This window comes from Onychostoma macrolepis, chromosome 19 (assembly GCF_012432095.1).
Source record: "Onychostoma macrolepis isolate SWU-2019 chromosome 19, ASM1243209v1, whole genome shotgun sequence".
Classification (NCBI taxonomy): domain Eukaryota; kingdom Metazoa; phylum Chordata; class Actinopteri; order Cypriniformes; family Cyprinidae; genus Onychostoma; species Onychostoma macrolepis.
Genome location: NC_081173.1, coordinates 32489475 through 32510136, shown reverse-complemented (window position 1 = coordinate 32510136; position 20662 = coordinate 32489475). Strand labels below are relative to the sequence as shown.

The 20662-nt window shown below is 35.2% G+C and overlaps 2 protein-coding genes across 2 annotated transcripts; one reads left to right on the top strand and one right to left on the bottom strand.

Moving 5' to 3' along the window:
* Positions 1–2135: 2135 nt before the first annotated feature.
* On the bottom strand, positions 2136–6522 carry LOC131525936 (uncharacterized). The gene is made up of 4 exons (XM_058753945.1): positions 6423–6522; positions 5969–6313; positions 5448–5516; positions 2136–3071 (listed from the first exon to the last, which is right to left on the bottom strand). The coding sequence occupies exons 1-4, from the start codon at positions 6493–6495 to the stop codon at positions 2899–2901; spliced, it is 660 nt and encodes a 219-aa protein (XP_058609928.1). The 5' UTR covers positions 6496–6522; the 3' UTR covers positions 2136–2898.
* A 6430-nt stretch (positions 6523–12952) lies between these two features.
* On the top strand, positions 12953–20311 carry glmp (glycosylated lysosomal membrane protein). Its single transcript, XM_058753456.1, has 6 exons — positions 12953–13142; positions 15118–15390; positions 16043–16237; positions 16313–16531; positions 18123–18388; positions 19500–20311. The coding sequence occupies exons 1-6, from the start codon at positions 13044–13046 to the stop codon at positions 19669–19671; spliced, it is 1224 nt and encodes a 407-aa protein (XP_058609439.1). The 5' UTR covers positions 12953–13043; the 3' UTR covers positions 19672–20311.
* The last annotated feature ends 351 nt before the right edge of the window (positions 20312–20662 follow it).

The window sequence follows — 20662 nt, the reverse complement described above, 5'->3', positions numbered from 1 at the left end:
TGGCCATTTAAGTCCCCGGATCCTTCTTCTACGCAGCCATGATGTTGTAATCGATGCAGTATGTGGTCTGGCATTGTCATGTTGGAAAATGCAAGGTCTTCCCTGAAAGAGACGACGTCTGGATGGGAGCATATGTTGTTCTAGAACTTGGATATACCTTTCAGCATTGATGGTGCCTTTCCAGATGTGTAAGCTGCCCATGCCACACGCACTCATGCAACCCCAAACCATCAGAGATGCAGGCTTCTGAACTGAGCGCTGATAACAACTTGGGTTGTCCTTGTCCTCTTTAGTCCGGATGACATGGCGTCCCAGTTTTCCAAAAAGAACTTCAAATTTTGATTCGTCTGACCACAGAACAGTTTTCCACTTTGCCACGGTCCATTTTAAATGAGCCTTGGCCCAGAGAAAACGCCTGCGCTTCTGGATCATGTCTGGATATGGCTTCTTTTTTGACCTATAGAGTTTTAGCCGGCAACGGCGAATGGCACGGTGGATTGTGTTCACCGACAATGTTTTCTGGAAGTATTCCTGAGCCCATGTTGTGATTTCCATTACAGTAGCATTCCTGTATGTGATGCAGTGCTGTCTAAGGACCCGAAGATCACGGGCATCCAGTATGGTTTTCCGGCCTTGACCCTTACGCACAGAGATTGTTCCAGATTCTCTGAATCTTTGGATGATATTATGCACTGTAGATGATGATAACTTCAAACTCTTTGCAATTATTCTCTGAAAAACTCCTTTCTGATATTGCTCCACTATTTTTCGCCGCAGCATTGGGGGAATTGGTGATCCTCTTCCCATCTTGACTTCTGAGAGACACTGCCACTCTGAGAGGCTCTTTTTATACCCAATCATTTTGCCAGTTGACCTAATAAGTTGCAAATTGGTCCTCCAGCTGTTCCTTATATGTACATTTAACTTTTCCGGCCTCTTACTGCTACCTGTCCCAACTTTTTTGGAATGTGTAGCTCTCATGAAATCCAAAATGAGCCAATATTTGGCATGACATTTCAAAATGTCTCACTTTCAACATTTGATATGTTATCTATATTCTATTGTGAATAAAATATAAGTTTATGAGATTTGTAAATTATTGCATTCCTTTTTTATTCACAATTTGTACAGTGTCCCAACTTTTTTGAAATCAGGTTTGTAAAAGTGACTTGACTTGACATTATTAACTTCAGGGATTGTACAGGCTTTTGAGAGAAACAATTAAAGCATTCTTCAATGACTTTCAAGCATTTCACACAACTATTTCCAGCACTTTAAAGCTCTAAAATGATCCCCTTTAAACCAAAATATACCTTGTGCTGAACGAAGACACCAAATTATCACTATAACCAGTAGATGGCAGCAGAGGAGCACTTATTGGCTTATTAGTCATTCATTTCCACTTTTTTGTTTTCTAATTTGAATTTATAAAATCACTATTATAAAATATCAAATCATCAAGAAGTTAAATTTTGTCAAAGTTTTGCTCTTTTTTTGTGTATGAAGTAAGAAAAGTCACAAAGTGCCTTGAAAAGCACAATAGGCCTAATCGGTACCTGTTACTGTTGTTTATAAAAAATAAATCTGTCTCCAGTTATAGTTTTAGAATCCTTCATTAAAATGCATTATTATTGTCCCAAATACTACAAGGTTATACATTTTACATCCTAGTCTGTAAGACTGTACATTTTAATCGGCTAATAGTGCTAACAGTGCAAGTTAGACGCCAGATGAAGGCCTATTAGCTGTTCTTTAAACTCAATTTATAATCTAGATTTGTTTTGTTTTGTTTTTTTTTTTTTTTGAAGTTTCATGTCATTTACTCATTTTGATCGGAGTTGCCATAATATATGTGTGTTTATATCCAGATAATAAACTTGAAGAGGTTTAGCATTGCTAATGATCAGGTTTTCTGACAGAAAATGCAAAAACACATGTGATTTCTTGGTTTTACTGCTGTTTATTTGATCGCAATTCAACAAACAATTAAAGGGGTCATAAACTGAGAAACCAAAATTCACTTGACCTTTTGACATTTAAGAGATCATTGTACTATAAAAACATTTTCTAAATTTCAGAACTCAAAACTTTCTCTTTAGTCTAAAAGCAGCTTTTTTAGAGATAGATACACATAATAGAGATACAATCTTTATTTGAAGCGTAACATTAGTTTCACGTGTCATTTACTCATTTTGATCACAGTTGTTGTAAGTGTTTACATCCAGATTATAAACTTTTATGCCAATACTTTTATTATTATTTGATGTTTGCATTACTGCACAGATTTAGCTTATAATATATGGATATAATATACGGGGTCGCTGCAGTAATGCATCATGACCATCTGTTGGTCGTTTCATGATTTTGTGTAAATTAGCAAATGCAAATGTAGCATAAATGGACATACAAAACATCTCTAAACATGTTACAGTTTAGCTGTAAATATATTGATCTTATTGCAGTCAGTCAGGACATCATGATTGTTCATTGTGCGACACATTTTTTTTGTTTTTCTGAAACTGTGAGAACAGATCTGACATCATTGAACACATACAGTGGTGTTTGAAAAGGTTTAGCATTGCTAATGATCAGGTTTTCTGCCAGAAAATGCACAAACACACATAATTTCTTAGTTTTAGTGCAGTTTGTTTGATCAGAACTCTTAACAGCACATTTAACATTGAAAACATTTTTTATTTAATCAAGCTTTATGTGCCATAAAACAGATAGCATGTATATTTCCTCATGAATTCAGTTTATAATAATGCCACAACAGAAGTCTAAGTGAGATCTGGCCAACAGAACCACATCTGAACCACATTAATGAGCCACCATCGGTTGTAACCTACAGCAATGCTGATTATTGGGATAGAGGGGAAAATAAAGCACACAAATGTGTCATTTAACTGATTTGTGATGAATCAGAGATGAACGTTTAGCTGCGGCCCATCCTTTCTGCCAACCGTGATAGTGAATGATTCCTCCTGCGACGACTGTAGCCAGAAAAAACACAAACACAGCCAGACCAACACCACCGAACATCAGCACTCGCTCCGTCAGAGTCACCTCATCTATACAGAGAGAGAATTAATCAAACAACATTTTCAAAATAATCATAGTTGATACACTAATCCTGATTTATACTGAGTTTGAAGCCATTGTAAAAATCTGTAATATATGTTGCTTGGCAACTAAACAACCCCAGAAAGGGTTCTTTATAGCGGAAAAGGTTTCTTTAGATTATAAAAGTGCTGTAAAAAAAAAAAAAAAAAAGGTTCTTATCTTTATAAGTAATAAAATAAATATCTTCTTTTAAATAATTATGCATACCTGCATATAAAGTGTTTTTCACTTCCAGCCTTCATGAACAATTGCATTTCAGTTATTCAAGATTAATAATAGTTATTACGATTGATGTCGTTTGGAATTGGTAAAATGTGCTTGGAAAAAAAATTTGATCAGAATATCAACTTGCATAATAAGTATGCATGCACTGTATTTTTACTCTTCCGCTTTAGTCAGTAATTCAGGGAATGTTGTGATTGGTTGTCAAGGCAGCCAGTCAGTATTTAGGAGCCTTGTCTCTGATTGGCTGGAATTATGGCATATTGTAACGCTGGGTTGTGTTGAGCAAGCAGAGAGCACTGAAGGCGGGCATCAGGGGAGCAAGCTAGTGAAACTGTGCACACGCAAAAGATAAGGTCTGCACACATCCATAAACATATTTTAAATGCAAAATACATTTTCGTGAGCTTGAAATACTTTCTTCTTTGGCGAACATTTTCAAACATTTTCTCCACAGAATGCACTTTTGTGCACTCGAAATATGATCTTTCACATGCGGAGTTGGGGCAGAGATCTAATCACATATGTTTACTGCCAACTGGCAATGGGCTGTAGAAATACACATATAGAAATACAAATAGTAGCCTAAACTATAAGTGGGCAGAGTCACACAGACCAAAACAAAAACAGACATTCCGACATGGAACTCATATTTCAAAGTAGATTATCTGGCTGTAATTGTTTTTATTTGTTTTGTTTGTTTTGAGAAACAAGTGCGAACTTAACATGCTTCCAAATATCTGCAAATGCATTATGGTAGCCTATTTTATGCCTTAGTAAAGACAAGAGAAGTAAATATATGCATCACCTTTAAAGGTGCCATAGAATGGAATACTGTATTTACCTTGGCATAGTTGAATAATAAGAGTTCTGTACATGGAAATAACATAGCTTGAGCCTCAAACACCATTGTTTTCTCCTTCTTATGTAAATCTCGTGAATGCAAAAGACCACTGAAAAATAGGCGAATCAGAACATAACACCGACTGTGATGTAATAGTCGGGATCACTAATAGTTACGCCCCCAACATTTGCATAACGTATACCCGCCCGTGTTCTAGGCCAGCCGCCAGCCGAACCATCAGAAGTTCTGCAGGTATTGTGAAGAAACAAGCGAGGACAACACTGAAAATGGCAGATCATGGAAATAAATGTTATGTTCCAGGCTGTGCAGGGGATGTGAAGTGCAGGGATGGGTTGGTGTCTGTATTCAGAAAAGCACAGAAAGCAAATAATGCATTCTAATAAAATAACGCGAGCCACTAAAGGGACATGGTTAGCTCCTTGCTAGTAGTGGCCTGTTACATTACAGTACATAAGATTTCACTTACCACATAAACAGAGTAAGGAGAGATGACTGAGGATGATGGCGAATGATTTACAGATCCTGAGCACCACTGACAAGCATCTGATCTTGTGAAATGTGTGGTAAGTACTGCTGCTCCATAGTATCAACAGAGATCGTGTGATCGCGAAGCTCCAAAGCGAAAGTAAAAAGCACTAGTCCATTTGAAAGCAGTTTCAGTGCCTCACATATTAATAGCGGCTCCCTGATGCCCACATCTTATATACAGTATAATTACCCGACGATATAACTGCGAGAGAAAGTATAGAAATATATATTTTCCTCCCTGTGTTTCCTTCCTGCTGTGAGTTATTGAAATGAGCCGCACTGAGAAACAGCCAATCAGAGCAGAGCTCAACATTATTATTAATGACCCTTCCAAATAAGCCAATAACAGACCGTTTCATTCTAGAGATGTAAATGCACTTGTAAAACCGTTTCTGGAGAATTTTTGCCCTTACCTAAGCCACATACCATCTATGTAGATATCAGAGAACAATTTAAAATATTGTATCAATGCATTCTATGACACCTTTAAAAATTGTTCACTGTTCCGTGGGAAATTAAAAAAAAAAAAAAAGTTGGGGGGGGTTGGTTGGGTTATCTTTGCAAAAACACTCTTCTGGATCTTTTATTTTTAAGATTATTCAGTCGGAACAATGAACTTGACACTAACTTACACTAATGCACTTGACTGAAGAATTAATACTGATTTTAGAGCTAGAGATGCCTGCATGAGAATGATTTCCGCTCTCACCTGTGATATCAACATCCTCTGGAGGTTCTGTGACAGAATTAACTTTGTCTTCTCTGTCTGTCAGCTTGTCTGAAAATATTTTAAATATATAATCACTTACTCAAACACAAAGAGTTGCAATATTATTATAGCAGCAAACTCCTCAACAACAACAACAGGATTTTAGGAATATCTGGAGCACAAACACCGCCTTATGATTCCCAAGAATCTTTCCAATCCACAAAAGGTTCTTTATAGTGGAAAAAATGGTTCTATACATGATTAAAATGTTCATCACACTAAGAAAACAAAACTTCTTTCAAAATCTGTGCACTGAAAGGTTCTTTGTGGAAACAAAAATAGTTCTATGCCATTGCTGTGAGAAAAAAAAAAACACTCTTTCTGGAAACTTTCATTTTTGTGAGTGTAGTACTAGTGATGAATAAAATAAGTTGAGCAACGGAAAAATAATTTACTAAAAAATCTCCTCATTGAAATCATTATGAAGATTTGAGAGACATTGAGAAGTCAGCAGTACTAACCTTCAATTTGTAGTCTGATGGGTTTGTCAAACTGCATTTCCAATGATTTTGTTCCACAGAAATAAAGACCTGAATCTGACTCCATTAGTCCAGAAATAACCAGCGAGACTGTGTTGATCCCCACATCTGCTTTAACTGTCAGACGACTCTGGTTTTGAATGTACCTAACTAGCAGTTTTCTTCCCGCTACACTGCTGGTCTTGGCAGACATCAGTAGTGTTAGTCGTCCAGATTCAGGATTCTGGTGATACCAGGAGATTTCGTATCTGTCGGTCATGCTGCAGTTCAGAGTGATGCTTTCATTCAGCTGGACTCGTAAAATACTCACATCATGTTCTGAAACATCTGCAAAACATCAAAAACTGATTCTTTGAAATGATTTAGATAAAAACATCTACTATATTTAAGGTTAAAAAGGTTAATGGTGTGGTATCGCAAAGTAGGATAAATTTACCGCTGGAAGTGATCTGAATAATTTTGTATGAAAAAACACAAAAGAACATGACCTTCTCCATTGTGTCCATCATTCGTAAAGATGCAGATCAAACTTCAGGTCTCAACACAAAGAACAGACACTTCAACCACAAAGTGTTTCCATTTCCTTTGTTAACTAAAGCTTTCGCAACTTCTACATAATTTGAAGAGCTTTGTTTTCTTGCAGCTGTGGGTTATTAAGCTACACTGTTTCATGTGCAATGCTATAATTATTCGTAATATAAAATGTATGTATTATTGGATGTATCTACAAAAGCTTTAATGTAACTTCATGTGTGCACAGGGTGTGAAACTGCAACCCAAATTCCGGAAATTTTGGAACGTTTTTTAAATTTGAATAAAATGAAAACTAAAAGACTTTCAAATCACATGAGCCAATATTTTATTTACAATAGAACATAGAGAACATAAAAAATGTTTAAACTGAGAAATTTTACACTTCTCCTGCCTGCTACAGGTCTCAAAATAGTTGGCACGGGAGCAACAAAGGGCTGAAATAGCAAGAAATTTTGAAAAGATTCAGCTGGGAGAACATCTGGCAACTAATTAAGTTAATTGTCATCAGGTCTGTAACATGATTAGCTATAAAAGGGATGTCTTAGAGAGGCAGAGTCTCTCAGAGGTAAAGATGGGCAGAGGCTCTCCAATCTGTGAAAGAGTGTGTAAAAAGATTGTGGAATACTTTAAAAACAACGTTCCTCAACATCAAATTGCAAAGGCTTTGCAAATATCATCATCTACAGTGCATAACATCATCAAAAGATTCAGAGAAACTGGAGAAATCTCTGTGTGTAAGGGACAAGGCCGAAGACTTTTGTTGGATGCCCATGGTCTTCGGGCCCTCAGACGACACAGCATCACTCATCGACATGATTCTGTCATTGACATTACTAAATGGGCCCAGGAATACTTCCAGAAACCACTTTCTGTTAATGCAGATGCAATGGACACAGCCAAAGACTAAAGATATGCAGCGTCGGTAAAGTTGTTGAAATGAATAAAATGATTGTTTTTTGTGTAATGTACAATAAAACTATATAAGTTACATATACTTTTATTATTTTACTTCAGTTTCTTTTCTTTCCGTTGAGAGTTTCGCGTTCTGTGTTAAGTTTTGCTGAAAAGTCCAACTCTGACTGCGCCCGCTTCAAAACTTCAACCAGCCACTGACTCCACACCATTAGTCAGCCAAAGCCCAAGACATCACTTCGATCCACCACTGAACTTCCAGCCAATCAGCAACCTTGGGAAACCCCCCCTTTCTGCAAGGACACACAAGCAATGCAAGTACCTCCAGATTCTGGCTGAACTGATGCATTTAATATAAATTTTAACCTCATTGAGGAACTCGATGCAAGGGTTAATTAAACGACCGATGGTTGTTCAGGTCTATGCAATGGCATATACTGCTATAAACTCGGGATTTCATATTTTCACTCTTCTAAACTCATTCTTTCCTCACTTTCGGTGTGTGTGTTTATTTGTTAGATTAGGTTACATGTCTTCGATTTATCCAATAAAGTCTTATTTATATTGAAAAGAGAAGTATCTTGTGTTTTGTGCTTACAAGTTAATGTCTTAAACTGGCGATCTTGTTACTGTGCTATTTAATAGTGTTTTCACTATATTTAGGATTTTAATATCCATTGCAGAGTTGATGTTGTACAGTGAATCGCTGCCGACTCAATTATCAGCCGTAAAACAGTGATTCTGACCAAATTCCCTATTAAATCATAAATGATTCCCTTTGAGCTAAACTGACCTGTTTCCCTTACACGGCTGTATGTGCACTATTTCATTAACAACAGGCAGGTCAAATATCTAATCTAACTGTATTTATTTATTTTCCATCAAATAATAATAATAATTACCATTCTAATGATAATAAAAAATTAAATCAGTAAATAAATATCTGTATAATAGTGTTGAACTGTAAACAAATTTATAATGCTAATAATTTTCCAGTAAAAGTGTTGCATTATTATAATTTACAGCTTCTTCTGTATTTTCTTAGTGAAAAAAATAGCGAACAAAAGAATTTGTGAAGACAACATTAAAATATATAAATATTTAATATAAATACCTTTTACATTAATAAATTTAACAGATCAACTGTGGTACAAATTTAAATAAAAAAAAATACAAAAACTGTGTATAACGGATAAAGTCAAATCGAGTATATAGGGAGGAAGAATAATGGTCTATTTAAGGCACATTTGGTCATATAGTGTTGGGCCGAAGTGCTTGTTTCAGGTTTTGTAATGCTGCATGTGTTGTATAAGGCAAGAAAAGAAAAGCACATATAAAGTGGCAGTGGTCAAATGCAGAGTAATATATGAAAATAGGAACTTTGATATAAAAACATACATTTTAAAGCAGACTGGCCTAGCAAGAACAATGGTCCCTTTAAAGCATATTTGATCATAAAGGCCTTGTGGTCTGAGAAAGTCCATTGCTCTGTAATGTAAAGTCTGAGATGACAGGTGTTGTAATGCTGTATGTGCATGAAGACATGGTAAATGACAGCATTCCTTTGGCACAGGAGTAGCTGCCGTGTATATGTGCCATTATCTTGGTCCCTCGAGGTGGAAGACGATCCAATAGCAAAAGACCAGCAGGTTTAGGAGCTTGTTACAGAGATTCCCATCAGAGCCGTTTGGATCTGGAAAAGAACCAGAATTTGCATGAATTCCAAATGTAACACTAACATTGACTGATCATTTCAGTAGATGCGTTACTGTGTACACCCAATGTTGTCAACATGAAATTAGTTTCTTCAGCAAACCTAATATGTGCCCTTTTAATGCCAATAAAGCATTTAGATTAGTGTTTATTGTGAGTAACATCAGCATACACCAACACACATTTTATTACAATTATTGCTGCTATGATTATGAATTTAAATCACATAAATTTGATCGAAGTATTGTGTTTACATCAGGTAAAGTTTAATTGCATTATTGCTTAAATCTCATTATAACTGCATTATGAGTGTGCATGTAAACGTAGTTAAATGTTAATGTAAAGTTTTTTTTGTTTTTTTTTTTAAAACACACACTTGACCCTCTATCAATTGCATAATTATTCTCTAACTGCTAGCTTTTCTTGAAAAACTAACACTAGCTTTCTTTTTTCTATTTTCTATCTACTCGTTTTCTTTAAACCTTGCTACGTGTACTGCATTAGGCTAACTTAGGAGACTTTTTTGCTCTTTTGTTGGTTTTGATTGCTTCTATTGTCCTCATTTGGATAAAAGCGGCTGCTAAATGACTAAATTTAAATGTAATGTAACGTAAATGACTTTTTTTTTTTTTTTTTTTTTTTTTATTAATATAAAATGATGGGGTGTTTAGCCTTTGTTTACTTACTTTTGACTGATATGCCTTCTGGACCACAGTCTGTGGAAGATTAGAGACCATGAACCAATCAATAACTCATTCAGTATATATATATATATATATATATATATATATATATATACACACCTTCATGTTTTTCAGAAGAAAACATTAGCACACAAACTGTTTTGGGGAACTAGTTCTTTAAGCATGGGTTAGATTGTGTCCTTACCAGGCAGTACATTCTTGTTAAGGAGTATTTTAGGCACAGGATCATTGTCATCGGCGTATATTTTCAGCGAGTAAAGTGTGTCCCTCTGTAAACACCCTAGCACCGAACAGTTTCCTCCAACATACAAACTGGAGACGTTATGTATTTGTTCATCTTCTTCTGAAGGAAGTTGCACAAGAACACGAACGCTCTCATGTTTCTTTAGCTCAGGTGCTCCATCGCAAGGCAGAGAACATCGGCAATTTCTGAACGTCTGCTGTAGAGGAGCAGAACCTGAGGATATAAACAACAGAATTTGTTTCTTTAAAAACAGATCTGTTTTCCATAAAACAAAAAACACTGACATTAAAAGCACTGCAGACATAAAATACTCACTGGCACAGACGATGCACGACAGTAAAATCAGTGGTTTGGCTCTGAGGAGAACAGAAAAGGGCTGATTATGTGGTAGATCTGAACTACACGATCACTTAATTAATCATTTTCCATAGAGGTGCAAAACCTGAACTCCAAACTTAACTCTCTACACAAGGAGAAAGAACGCAAAACCTGGTTTTCAAAGAATAATTATCATTAAAAAAAAATAATAATATATATATATATATATATATATATATATATATATATATATATATTTGTTTTGTTATTATTATTACAGAACACTAAAATCAAGCAACAAGGCATTCAATTTGATCAGTTATATATTCATAAAGTGTCATTTAAGCACATATCAACATCTAGACTAGTCCACGTTTGGCTAAATAACACATTCAAAAATCAAATAAAACAAACCAATAAAACATTTCATTCATGGGGATGAACACAGAAACTAGCCTCATTATGAAACCTCTTATTAAATGCTTGTTAATTTATCTATAGTCTCTTAAGGCTGGAATACACTACACGCTTTTCCACAGATTCACAGTCTGGAGAAGTTGATGCTAGTTTCCAAAGATAAGAGCCGGTCTGCAGATCTGAGTCGACAGAATCCATAGAAAATCAATTAACTTAACTTAAAGTGACAACCATCAGTTAATATGTAAAGTCTGTTTATGAAGTATTTACAGACGTTCAGTGTAGAAGAGCTTAAAGAGAGCACACTGAGCTTAATGGGAGCAGCAACAATTTTTAATATATTTCATGTAATATTTATTACATCTTACCTTAAGAGATTTAAATATGAATCAGTTTTACTCTTTAAGCAGTCTTCAAAACGTATTTGTATAAATATGATCAATTCTGAATTCAGGATTTTTCTCTGGTGATTTGTGTTTGTTGCTGTGTGCTCCTGAGTGTATCCAAAATAAATTAAAAGGAAGAATGCTTTGAATTTCTGTAATTTAATATAAACTTCCCCAGTTGCCCTTTTTCTGTATTTATAAACAGTCATGGCCAAAAATATTGGCACCCTTGGTAAATCTGATCAAAGAAGGCTGTGAAATTAATCTGCATTGTTAATCCTTTTGATCTTTTATTTAAAAAAAATTCACAAACATCTAACCTTTCATTGGATAATAATAATTTAAAATGGGGGGAAATATCATTATGAAATAAATGTTTTTCTCTAATACACATTGGCCACAATTAACGGCACCCTTTTATTCAATACTTTTTGAAACCTCCATCAGTTTAACAGCTCTAAATGTTCTCCTATAATGCCTGATGAGGTTAGAGACACCTGACAAGAGATCAGAGACCATTCCTTCATCCAGAATCACTCCAGACCCTTTAGATTCACAGCTTCTTCTCTTCAGGTCACTCATGTTCTACAGGGTTCAGGTCAGAGGACTGGAATGACCAGCAGAAGCTTGGTTTTGTGCTCAGTGACCCATTTTTGTGTTGTTTTTGAGGTTTGTGTTTGGATTATTGTACGGTTGAAGATCCAAACATGGCTCATTATAAGATTTCTTACAGAGTCAGTCACTTATTGATTTTTTATCTGAATCCATGATGCCATGCGTCTAAACAAGATGTCCAGGACCTCCAGCAGAAATATAGGCCCACAACATCAAAATACAGCAGTATATTTCATTGTACACATGGGGTACTTTTTAAACCCATCTTGAGTGTTTGCTGCTAAAAAGCTGATTGTTTAGTTTGATCTGACCATAGAAGCCGACCATTTGAAGTTCCAGTCGTGTCTGATAACTGAATATGCTGGAGTTTGTTTTTGGATGAGCGAGGAGAATTTTTCTTGAAATCCTCCCAAACAACACGTGCTGATTTTTTTTAAGGTTTTCTGACCCCGAGACTCAACTATTTTCTGCAGTTCTCCAGTTGGTTAGCTTGTGTTTTGACATGTCTAAACAGAAATAAACGTACTGCCAAAATAAGAAACACACAACCTGTTTTTGATCTATATTTAAAACATACTTACCGGTTAATTGCCGGTGAAGGCATGTTAACGGTGCGCGTAAATCAGGAAGGTTTCCGACTCTAGCTAAATCTACACCGGGTTTTGATTCAAGAAAACCCAAACCGAAGCTAGAATGCCAGAAAGTTCAATCCCGGTATAAATAACTACGGTTATCAATCCTCAACACGTGCGTGTAAAGAGACCCAGAGGCCGGTCTCGTGATCACGTGATCACGTTCTCTTCCTCTTCTTCTTGTAATAAATGGCTGTTCGCTCGTAGGAGCTTTGAATCCACACACTGTATGTTGTAACCTATATCATATTGCCTATATCCTACAACATGTACTGTACACGGCGAAATGAAACGCGAGTTTAGTAGATTTACTACCGGCCTACAGGAAATGAATGAACTGGGTTTGCTTGCACGCGTGACTCGTGACGTCACGCGGAACTGATCGCAGTTTGGCTATAGATCTGTATAGATGCCTCATTCGACCGCTCTGCAATCCACGTATAGAACAGCTCATGGAAACATACTCTACGTGTATATATCTATGAGATCAGAGCCGCACAGGTCACATGATTGAAATGAAACTACAACAACAGCAGTAGAAATGTCACTTCTTTATTCCGCATTATGCTTATAGTTTAAAACATGTCGTCGTTTAAAGCTAATTGTATATTTTCTGTGCTGTTTGTCGTGTTTGGCGCTGCGCTTGGATTTCTGGGAAATGGGGATACATTTCGACGGAAGGTAAAACAAGATCATTAAAATAATACAAAACAAACTTCATTCCGCAACCAACAACAAATCTTCACAAAGCTGCAAACACCTCCGTAATACACACAGTTTACGCTTCGCTGTTTAATCCAGTCCCTGGACGTGGTGTTTATTTTAGATGAAAATTCACGTGTCAAGTTTTACAATAATAAATACACCATTTTCTTGTATATTGAGGCTCATAACTTACAAAAAAAAGGAGTTTTAGAGTGGTTTAGTGACGGATAATACCATAGTACTGTTTGACTGCATAATTATTTACCATGATACTTATATTGTAGCCATGGTACACATCCAAAACAAGCACGAGACTGCTGTATTCTGTCTGAAACACTGTGTGCTACCTTTTGGTTGATTTCTGCTGATTATCAGGTTCCTCTTTGTGTGTTTTTGACAGGTTTGAAGTCTGAACAGAACTAGATCATATTTCAGTATAATTAGTGACATGAACCTTTACACAGCTTTTCAAAAGTTTAGGATCAGTAAGATTTGTATTGTTTTTTTAAAGAGGTTTCTTTTGCTCATGAAGGCTGCATTTATTTGAGTAAAAACACAGGAAAAACAGTAATATTATGAAATATTATTGAAATTTAAAGTAACTGTTTTCTATGTGAATATGTGTTAAACTGTAATTTATTTCTGTGATGCGCAGCTGTATTTTCAGCATCATTACTGCAGTCTTCAGAGTCACATGATCTTCAGAAATCATAATAATGTACTGATTTGCTGCTCGAGAAACATTTCTGATTATTATCAATGTTGAAAACAGTTTTTGCTGTTTTCAGGATTCTTTGATGAATAAATAGTTAAAAAGAACAGCATTTATCCAAAATAGAAATATTTTCTTACCATATTTAACACATCCTTGCTGAATAAAAGTATTCATTTATTTTAAAAACAAGATGGAATAAAAAACTTTTGAATGGCAGTGTATATTGTTACAGAATATTTATATTTTGAATAAATGCTGTTCCTTTTTAACTTGTTATTCATCAAAGAATCCTGAATAAAGTATCACAGGTTCCAAAACAATATTAAGCAGCACAACTGTATCCAACATTTATAATAAATCAGCATATTATTATGATTTCTGAAGATCATGTGACACTGAAGACTGCAGTAATGATGCTGGAAATACAGCTGCGCATCACAGAAATAAGGATTTTAAAGGATATCAAAATAGAAAACCGGTATTTTAAATTGCAATAATATTTCATAATATTACTGTTTTTTTTCTGTGTTGCTGAAAATGCTGAAAATTCAACATTGCATCACAGAAATAAATTGCATTTTAAAGTATATTAAAATAGAAAATCGTTATTTTAAATTGCAATAATATTTCACAATATTACTGTTTTTTTCCTGTATTTTTGATCAAATATATGCAGCCTTGATGAGCAGTTAGTTACATTTTACATTTTAGTTAGTATTTATGTGTACTGATGTTTCATACTTTTAAAACCCGTAACCTGCATCATATTTTAAAATTCTACATTTATTATATAATGTAAAATAATATATAATGATGGATTCTAATGATGAATCATTCATTTGAACAGGTTCATTTCAATGATTCAGTCAAACTGATTCACAAGCAATTTAGAATCGCTTCATTCTAGACGGCTGACAAGCAATAAATAAACTTTAATTGAAATGTAAGAAACTATTATTTAACGAAACCAGGGCTCAAATATAAGGGTTTTCTTTCTGATGGCTGTAGTTCTCTTCCAACATTTTCACTTAAAAATAATAGATCTTGGCATATGCAAGAAAATATTACCATATGAAGCAAAACATTTCTGATTTGTTTGATACTTCCAAGACTGTCACAAGTCAGTTTTTGCAATTTCACTTTCACCTCTCTAGGACTCTCTAATGTCTGTAATTCAGATTATGCTGTAAAGGTTTGTCTGTGGTCAGTATGTGGTCATCTCTCTCATGTTCTCAGGTGTCTGTGGAGCTGAATCCCGGTCTGACGCCGCCGTCGGTTCTTCCTCCTGGAGTGGGTCTGGTTCATGTGCGAGGGCTGGGGCTCAATGACACGCTGCACTTCTTGCTGTGTAACTCTGGAGCTCCAGCGCTGCTGATGGTTCACACAAACAGCACTGAGTCTGCAGTACAGGTGGAATGGCCTGCGTTTATCAACCACAGTTCATCCGGCAGCCTGAAGGTGGAGCCGCAGAGCAGCGTGCAGTACAGCAGCGCACTAGTGTTCACCAGAGTGAGTCCCGAATCACACACTATACACTATGTACTTATGCACTATGTACTTAGCCATGTAGTGTATCAATTTAATAAAGTTATTTTGACATTAATAATCGGAGTCTGATAGCCCCGCCCCCTTCGATATTTTCGGCCAAATATCGTCCGATCCTAACAAACCATACATCAATGGAGAGCTTATTTATTCAGCTTTCAGATGATGTATAAACCTCAATTTAAAAAATTGACCCTTTTGACTGGTTTTGTGGTCCAGGGTCACATTTATACACATTTATACTACAAACGTCATAGAATAGTGTATAAGTGTGTGATTCTCTGTCTGTGTAAATACAGGCTGTGTCTGAAATCACATACTCTAGGTATTTAAAAAAACTAAGTAATTACTTTGCGACTGTAAAAACAGTATGTTCTATATAGTATGAATGTAATCTGGACGTTTTTTTATTACAAGCCTAATCTATTTTTATTTGATTTATAAATGTGCTGTTTTATAATAACTTGTAGTAATATGAAATAATAAAACAACCTTTATTATTATTTTTAAATAAAATAATTGAGTTCACAAATACACAGAATTGTTTATTACAAGCCTAATCTTTACAGATGAGGGCAAGAAATGAAACATGAACTCTGCTTTGTTTGTTTGTCAGGTGTGGGAGTACGATGACGTCAATAACACCGCGGACCCCCAGCAGGCCGCAGAGTCCAGCTTTTACCCTCCATACGAGCTGCAGAACTTCACCTGGTCCGACCTGACCGTCAGTGTTAACCAGTCGGATCACACGGTGAAGCTGTGCGGCGGAGAGAAAACAGAGAGTTTCCTCAACGGCTCCCTCTGTCTGCAGGTCAGCAGAACTGCAGCAACTAACATGACATGTTCTGTGTGGATATACAGTAACTGGTGTGATTCCTGTCCTCAGTTCTCAGCGTTTGAGTCGGAGGGTCGTGAGAAAGCCTGGCCGAGTCTCCATCATAACGCTAACTCCTCGCAGCTGCGCGTGTGGCTGGACGGCGTGACGCCGCGAGGAAACGACTCCAGATTCGCTCTGGAGTTTCAGTCTGTAGGTGAATCAGGGTTCGAGGGACGAGTGGACATCCGCAGCTCCATAGACGATGAGTACACACCCTCCATATTTAAGGTGATAACTACAGCAAACATGGACCTCAGGGGTCTAACAATACACTCATGTCACGATTTGGTTTGGTAAACGATACTCATTTCTCTATATGATACTCCCACAATACCCTCTGGTGCTCTTCGGTCACTTTTGACCGAACACACACACACACACACTCACAGACATACACAATTATACACATTCAAAGGAATTGGTTTGGCTATAACCATATAGCCATAACAAGTCAGAAAACTGAAAAAAGAGGTTGAAATCAGATCAGACCCAGAAGGATTAAGCTCTGATAAAACATTCCTGTTCATTTTTGTTACATTTTTATAGAATTTTAATGTTTTGTGTAACAAAATGCTTTCTCTGTGTTCAGGTTTGATTGTAGTAATAATAATTCAAAAACTGACGCTTTAAATCAACATTTAAAAAAAAAATCTATACCTTTACAAAAAGTTGTCTTTGAAAATGTCTAAATGTATATCCAAACCCACAACGTAATAAAAATAAGTATTTATGTCTAAAAACAATTAGAGAATTTATAGGCCTTTTATATAGAGCTATTGGAATTGCATATGTTTTTCTTATTTTACTCCCACCAGATGGCACTAATCTGGCTTCAAAAATTTGATTTTAAAGGCATTGTCTCTATTTTAACATGAAATACTGCCATAATTGAAAAGTAATAGAATTACTAAAAAAAAAAAAAAACAATTCAGTAGGAAAAATGTATCATAATTATTGCATAAATATTAATTAGTACCATGAAATTCTCTCAAAATACAAAATAAAAAAATATTATTAAACCAAAATATGTTACATTTGATTTTACTGGGGGGGGGGGAAAGTTAACTTTTAGGTGTTCGGTCACTTTTGACTGTGAAGACCACAAGTGTGACTCCCAAATAAGGAGCACCAGAGGGTTAAACAAAGCCACAATAGTGTTTTTAGTAACACTTTATTTTAAGGTGTCCTTGTTACACGTTAAATGTACATACTATTATAGTAACAATAAGTTATGCATAATTACATGCAATGAACAATACCTTTGTTACAGTATTGATTAATCTTGGTTAACATTAGTTAATAAAAAGAACAAATAAAAACAACAGAACAACAGGTGATGTTTATCAGTGTCGATCAGCAGTGTAATGTACAGGTTACTGAACACAATAAATAAAAATGTTGGTAAATTTCACTTAAAGTCTTTCTATATAAAAGTAGTTTGAATGCAGTAATTATGCTTTGTAATGCACCTTACAATGGTCTCATGCAAAATTGCAACCATTATAATTAAACATTATAATACTATAATCTGTTAATTATTAAACCTTTAAAAAATATAATGCATTAAAACATATGACCAACACCCTTCAAATATTATAATGCATTTTTGTAACTTTCATTAAAAATTTTTTTAAAGTTTACAGTGTTCATTATAAATACCTTTATAATGCATTATACATAAAGGCTTTAAGTGCTACCAAAATGTTTAGCTTTTGTTAAAACATCATTGCTATGGATAAAAGTGTAAATGCATAAATGTGAGGTCTGGAGTTGATTGCTGTGAGTGTTTTAATCGAGTGTTTGTCCGTCTCTTGCTCAGGTGTCTCAGTGGGTGGCGTCTCCGGTGAACAGCAGCGGGGTTTGGGGTTATAATCAGTGGAAACCCGTGGCGTATCGTAAACCTGAGCCGGTGTTTGAGGACGCTACGCCCTGCAAACACTCCCAGCTCGTGTCTGTGAACCGCATCCCTCGGTCCGGTCTGGTCCAGGCGTATTTCACAGACGATCTTCAGACTTACGGCCTGAACATCAGCTTCGGCATCGCTAAAGACCCGGTGTTTTACAGCGACACCAAATACGTCAGCTGGTGAGTCACACACTTTCACTGCATTGTTACATTAAATGTTACTTTTAATTCGTCATTTTGCTTTTTTACCCATAGTAGCTGATTAGTGTCTCGTAGGAAATAACGTTAAAATGTCTTTTAAAAAAACATTTTAACTGAAAATATTGAAAGTAATAAATATTAAATAAATATAAAATTATTTATTGATTGTAGTGCTGTCAAATGATTAATCACGATTAATCGCATCCAAAATAAAAGTTTTTGTTTACATAATATATGAGTGTGTACTTTGTATATTTGTTATGTATATATAAATACACACACATGAATGTATACATTTTTAAAATATTTACATGTGTATATTTACATTCATATAATTTATATTATATTTAAATATATTTCATATATAAACATACCATATTTTTCAGAAATATATACATGCATGTGTGTGTATTTATATATAAATAATAAATACACACAGTACACACATATTATGTAAACAAAAACTTTTATTTTGGATGCGATTAATCGTTTGACAGCACTAATTTGTAATATGTTAATATTTTCTGATATTTGAATTCTAAATATTAAACATGCTCTACATATTAAATAAATATTAGATTGTATATTTGCCCGTTAGTATCTGTTAGAAAATAATGAAATATTAAAAATGTGTGCTGTAGGTTATGATTTTTTATATATATATATATATATTTGAATTTGAAATATTTAAATTGTTCTTGCATATTTTTATTTGAAGATAAAAGCGCTATATAAATGCTTCATTCATCATTCATCATATGTATTAAATACATTTATTTTTAACTTTTTTTTTCCTGAACACACCCCTCTTCTGCCATCAGTCAGTCAATCATACAGATAGCCACGCCCCCAAACTCTCATGATTGGTTGAGTCAGAGAAATCTTCTTAAAGTGTCAAAAATGCCATTGTCTGAATTATAGAGACCCTGAACATTAAAGTGACACACTGCAGAAACTGTAACATACTCTTCACTACACATATAAGATCATAACCTACAGCTTTAGAGCATATTAAATGAACTACAGCCCATATTGTCAGCGTGTGTTTGGTCTGTTTGAATAACGTTTGTTTGAATTGCTTTGCTCTCAGGACTGTTTTAGTGGGCTTGGGCGAGCCTCCGGCCGATTCGTTCTCCACGTTAATCATTGTCATCATCGCCGTTGGACTTGGTACTCCTCTGGCCATCATTATCTTGGGTGGACTGTTTGTTTGGATCCGCAAGAGGATGTCGCACTCGTCCGTCTACGAGCCAATCAACTAATCAGTGATGAGGTTACTGACTCCAGAGCGGACCATTAGAAACACGTTCCTGACGAGTGGATGAGGGAGTTCAATTTAACTGACCAATTACACAGAACAACTCTCTGGATGTGTTTTGATTTAAACGTGTTACATAGTGAATTTTTTACACCTTTATACTTAAATCTCATTGGCCAGTCGATCGCACATCAAAACTGAAAGTGGAATGGAGATATTATTTGATTGTTTTGTTTTTACGTCATCATTTTTCATACTTGATGTTTGTTTGCGCCAAAAATCTGCTTGAAAAATCGATTTAATTGACCTGATTGATGACAGCTGCGCACATTTTAAAGGTTTAAAACATTATTTTCTCTTTAATTCTGAAATCTATGCAAATGCTTTCATATTTAATGCAAACTGCACTGTTGGAGATTCTCAGGGATTCTCACTCTGTTCAGTATGTTTAGTTTTGATGCTTTTAACATAACTGTGGTTAATGGGAGAGTTCATTGTGAAGGCGTTTTGTAAACGTTCATTTTCACCATGTAGAAACATTCTGACATCTTTTCTTTTGTTGTTGTTGCCTTTAGTGACTTATAAAAATGTAAATACGGATTCAAAAGCTTCTCTTTTTCACTTTATAAATTTATTCAACACTTTGTGGACTGATGTCTTGTGCAGCATTTATTTATAAACACAAACAAACATTATATACAAGTAGAAACAGACTCTAGACACAAGACTGCATTATGATAAAAATTTGTAAACATATGAGGAATATGACATAAATCAGTGAATTATCAGCATGACAAAACCAACAGCATGATGTTACTGCATTGATTGTAATCTTTATAGTTTTAAAAGTCTTCATTTTTTTAGTAAAGTAATTTTACTGTAGTATCTGTTAGAAGAAAAATATAAAAATATGAAATGCAAATAAAATTATTTAAAATGTTTTCATCAACTTGAACCTAATAACTTAATTTAGAAATATATAGAGAGACAGAGAG

What these genes read in the sequence shown, in the direction of transcription:
- LOC131525936 (XM_058753945.1), bottom strand. Translation starts at nt 6,495, where the DNA reads ATGATGGACACAATGGAGAAGGTCATGTTCTTTTGTGTTTTTTCATAC. An exon ending in TATTCAGATCACTTCCAGCG is followed by an intron (nt 6,314 to 6,422) that starts GTAAATTTATCC and finishes GATGTTTTGCAG; the next exon opens with ATGTTTCAGAACATGATGTG. An exon ending in AGAGGATGTTGATATCACAG is followed by an intron (nt 3,072 to 5,447) that starts GTGAGAGCGGAA and finishes CTCTCTGTATAG; the next exon opens with ATGAGGTGACTCTGACGGAG.
- glmp (XM_058753456.1), top strand. Translation starts at nt 13,044, where the DNA reads ATGTCGTCGTTTAAAGCTAATTGTATATTTTCTGTGCTGTTTGTCGTG. An exon ending in GCGCACTAGTGTTCACCAGA is followed by an intron (nt 15,391 to 16,042) that starts GTGAGTCCCGAA and finishes TTTGTTTGTCAG; the next exon opens with GTGTGGGAGTACGATGACGT. An exon ending in GACACCAAATACGTCAGCTG is followed by an intron (nt 18,389 to 19,499) that starts GTGAGTCACACA and finishes CTTTGCTCTCAG; the next exon opens with GACTGTTTTAGTGGGCTTGG.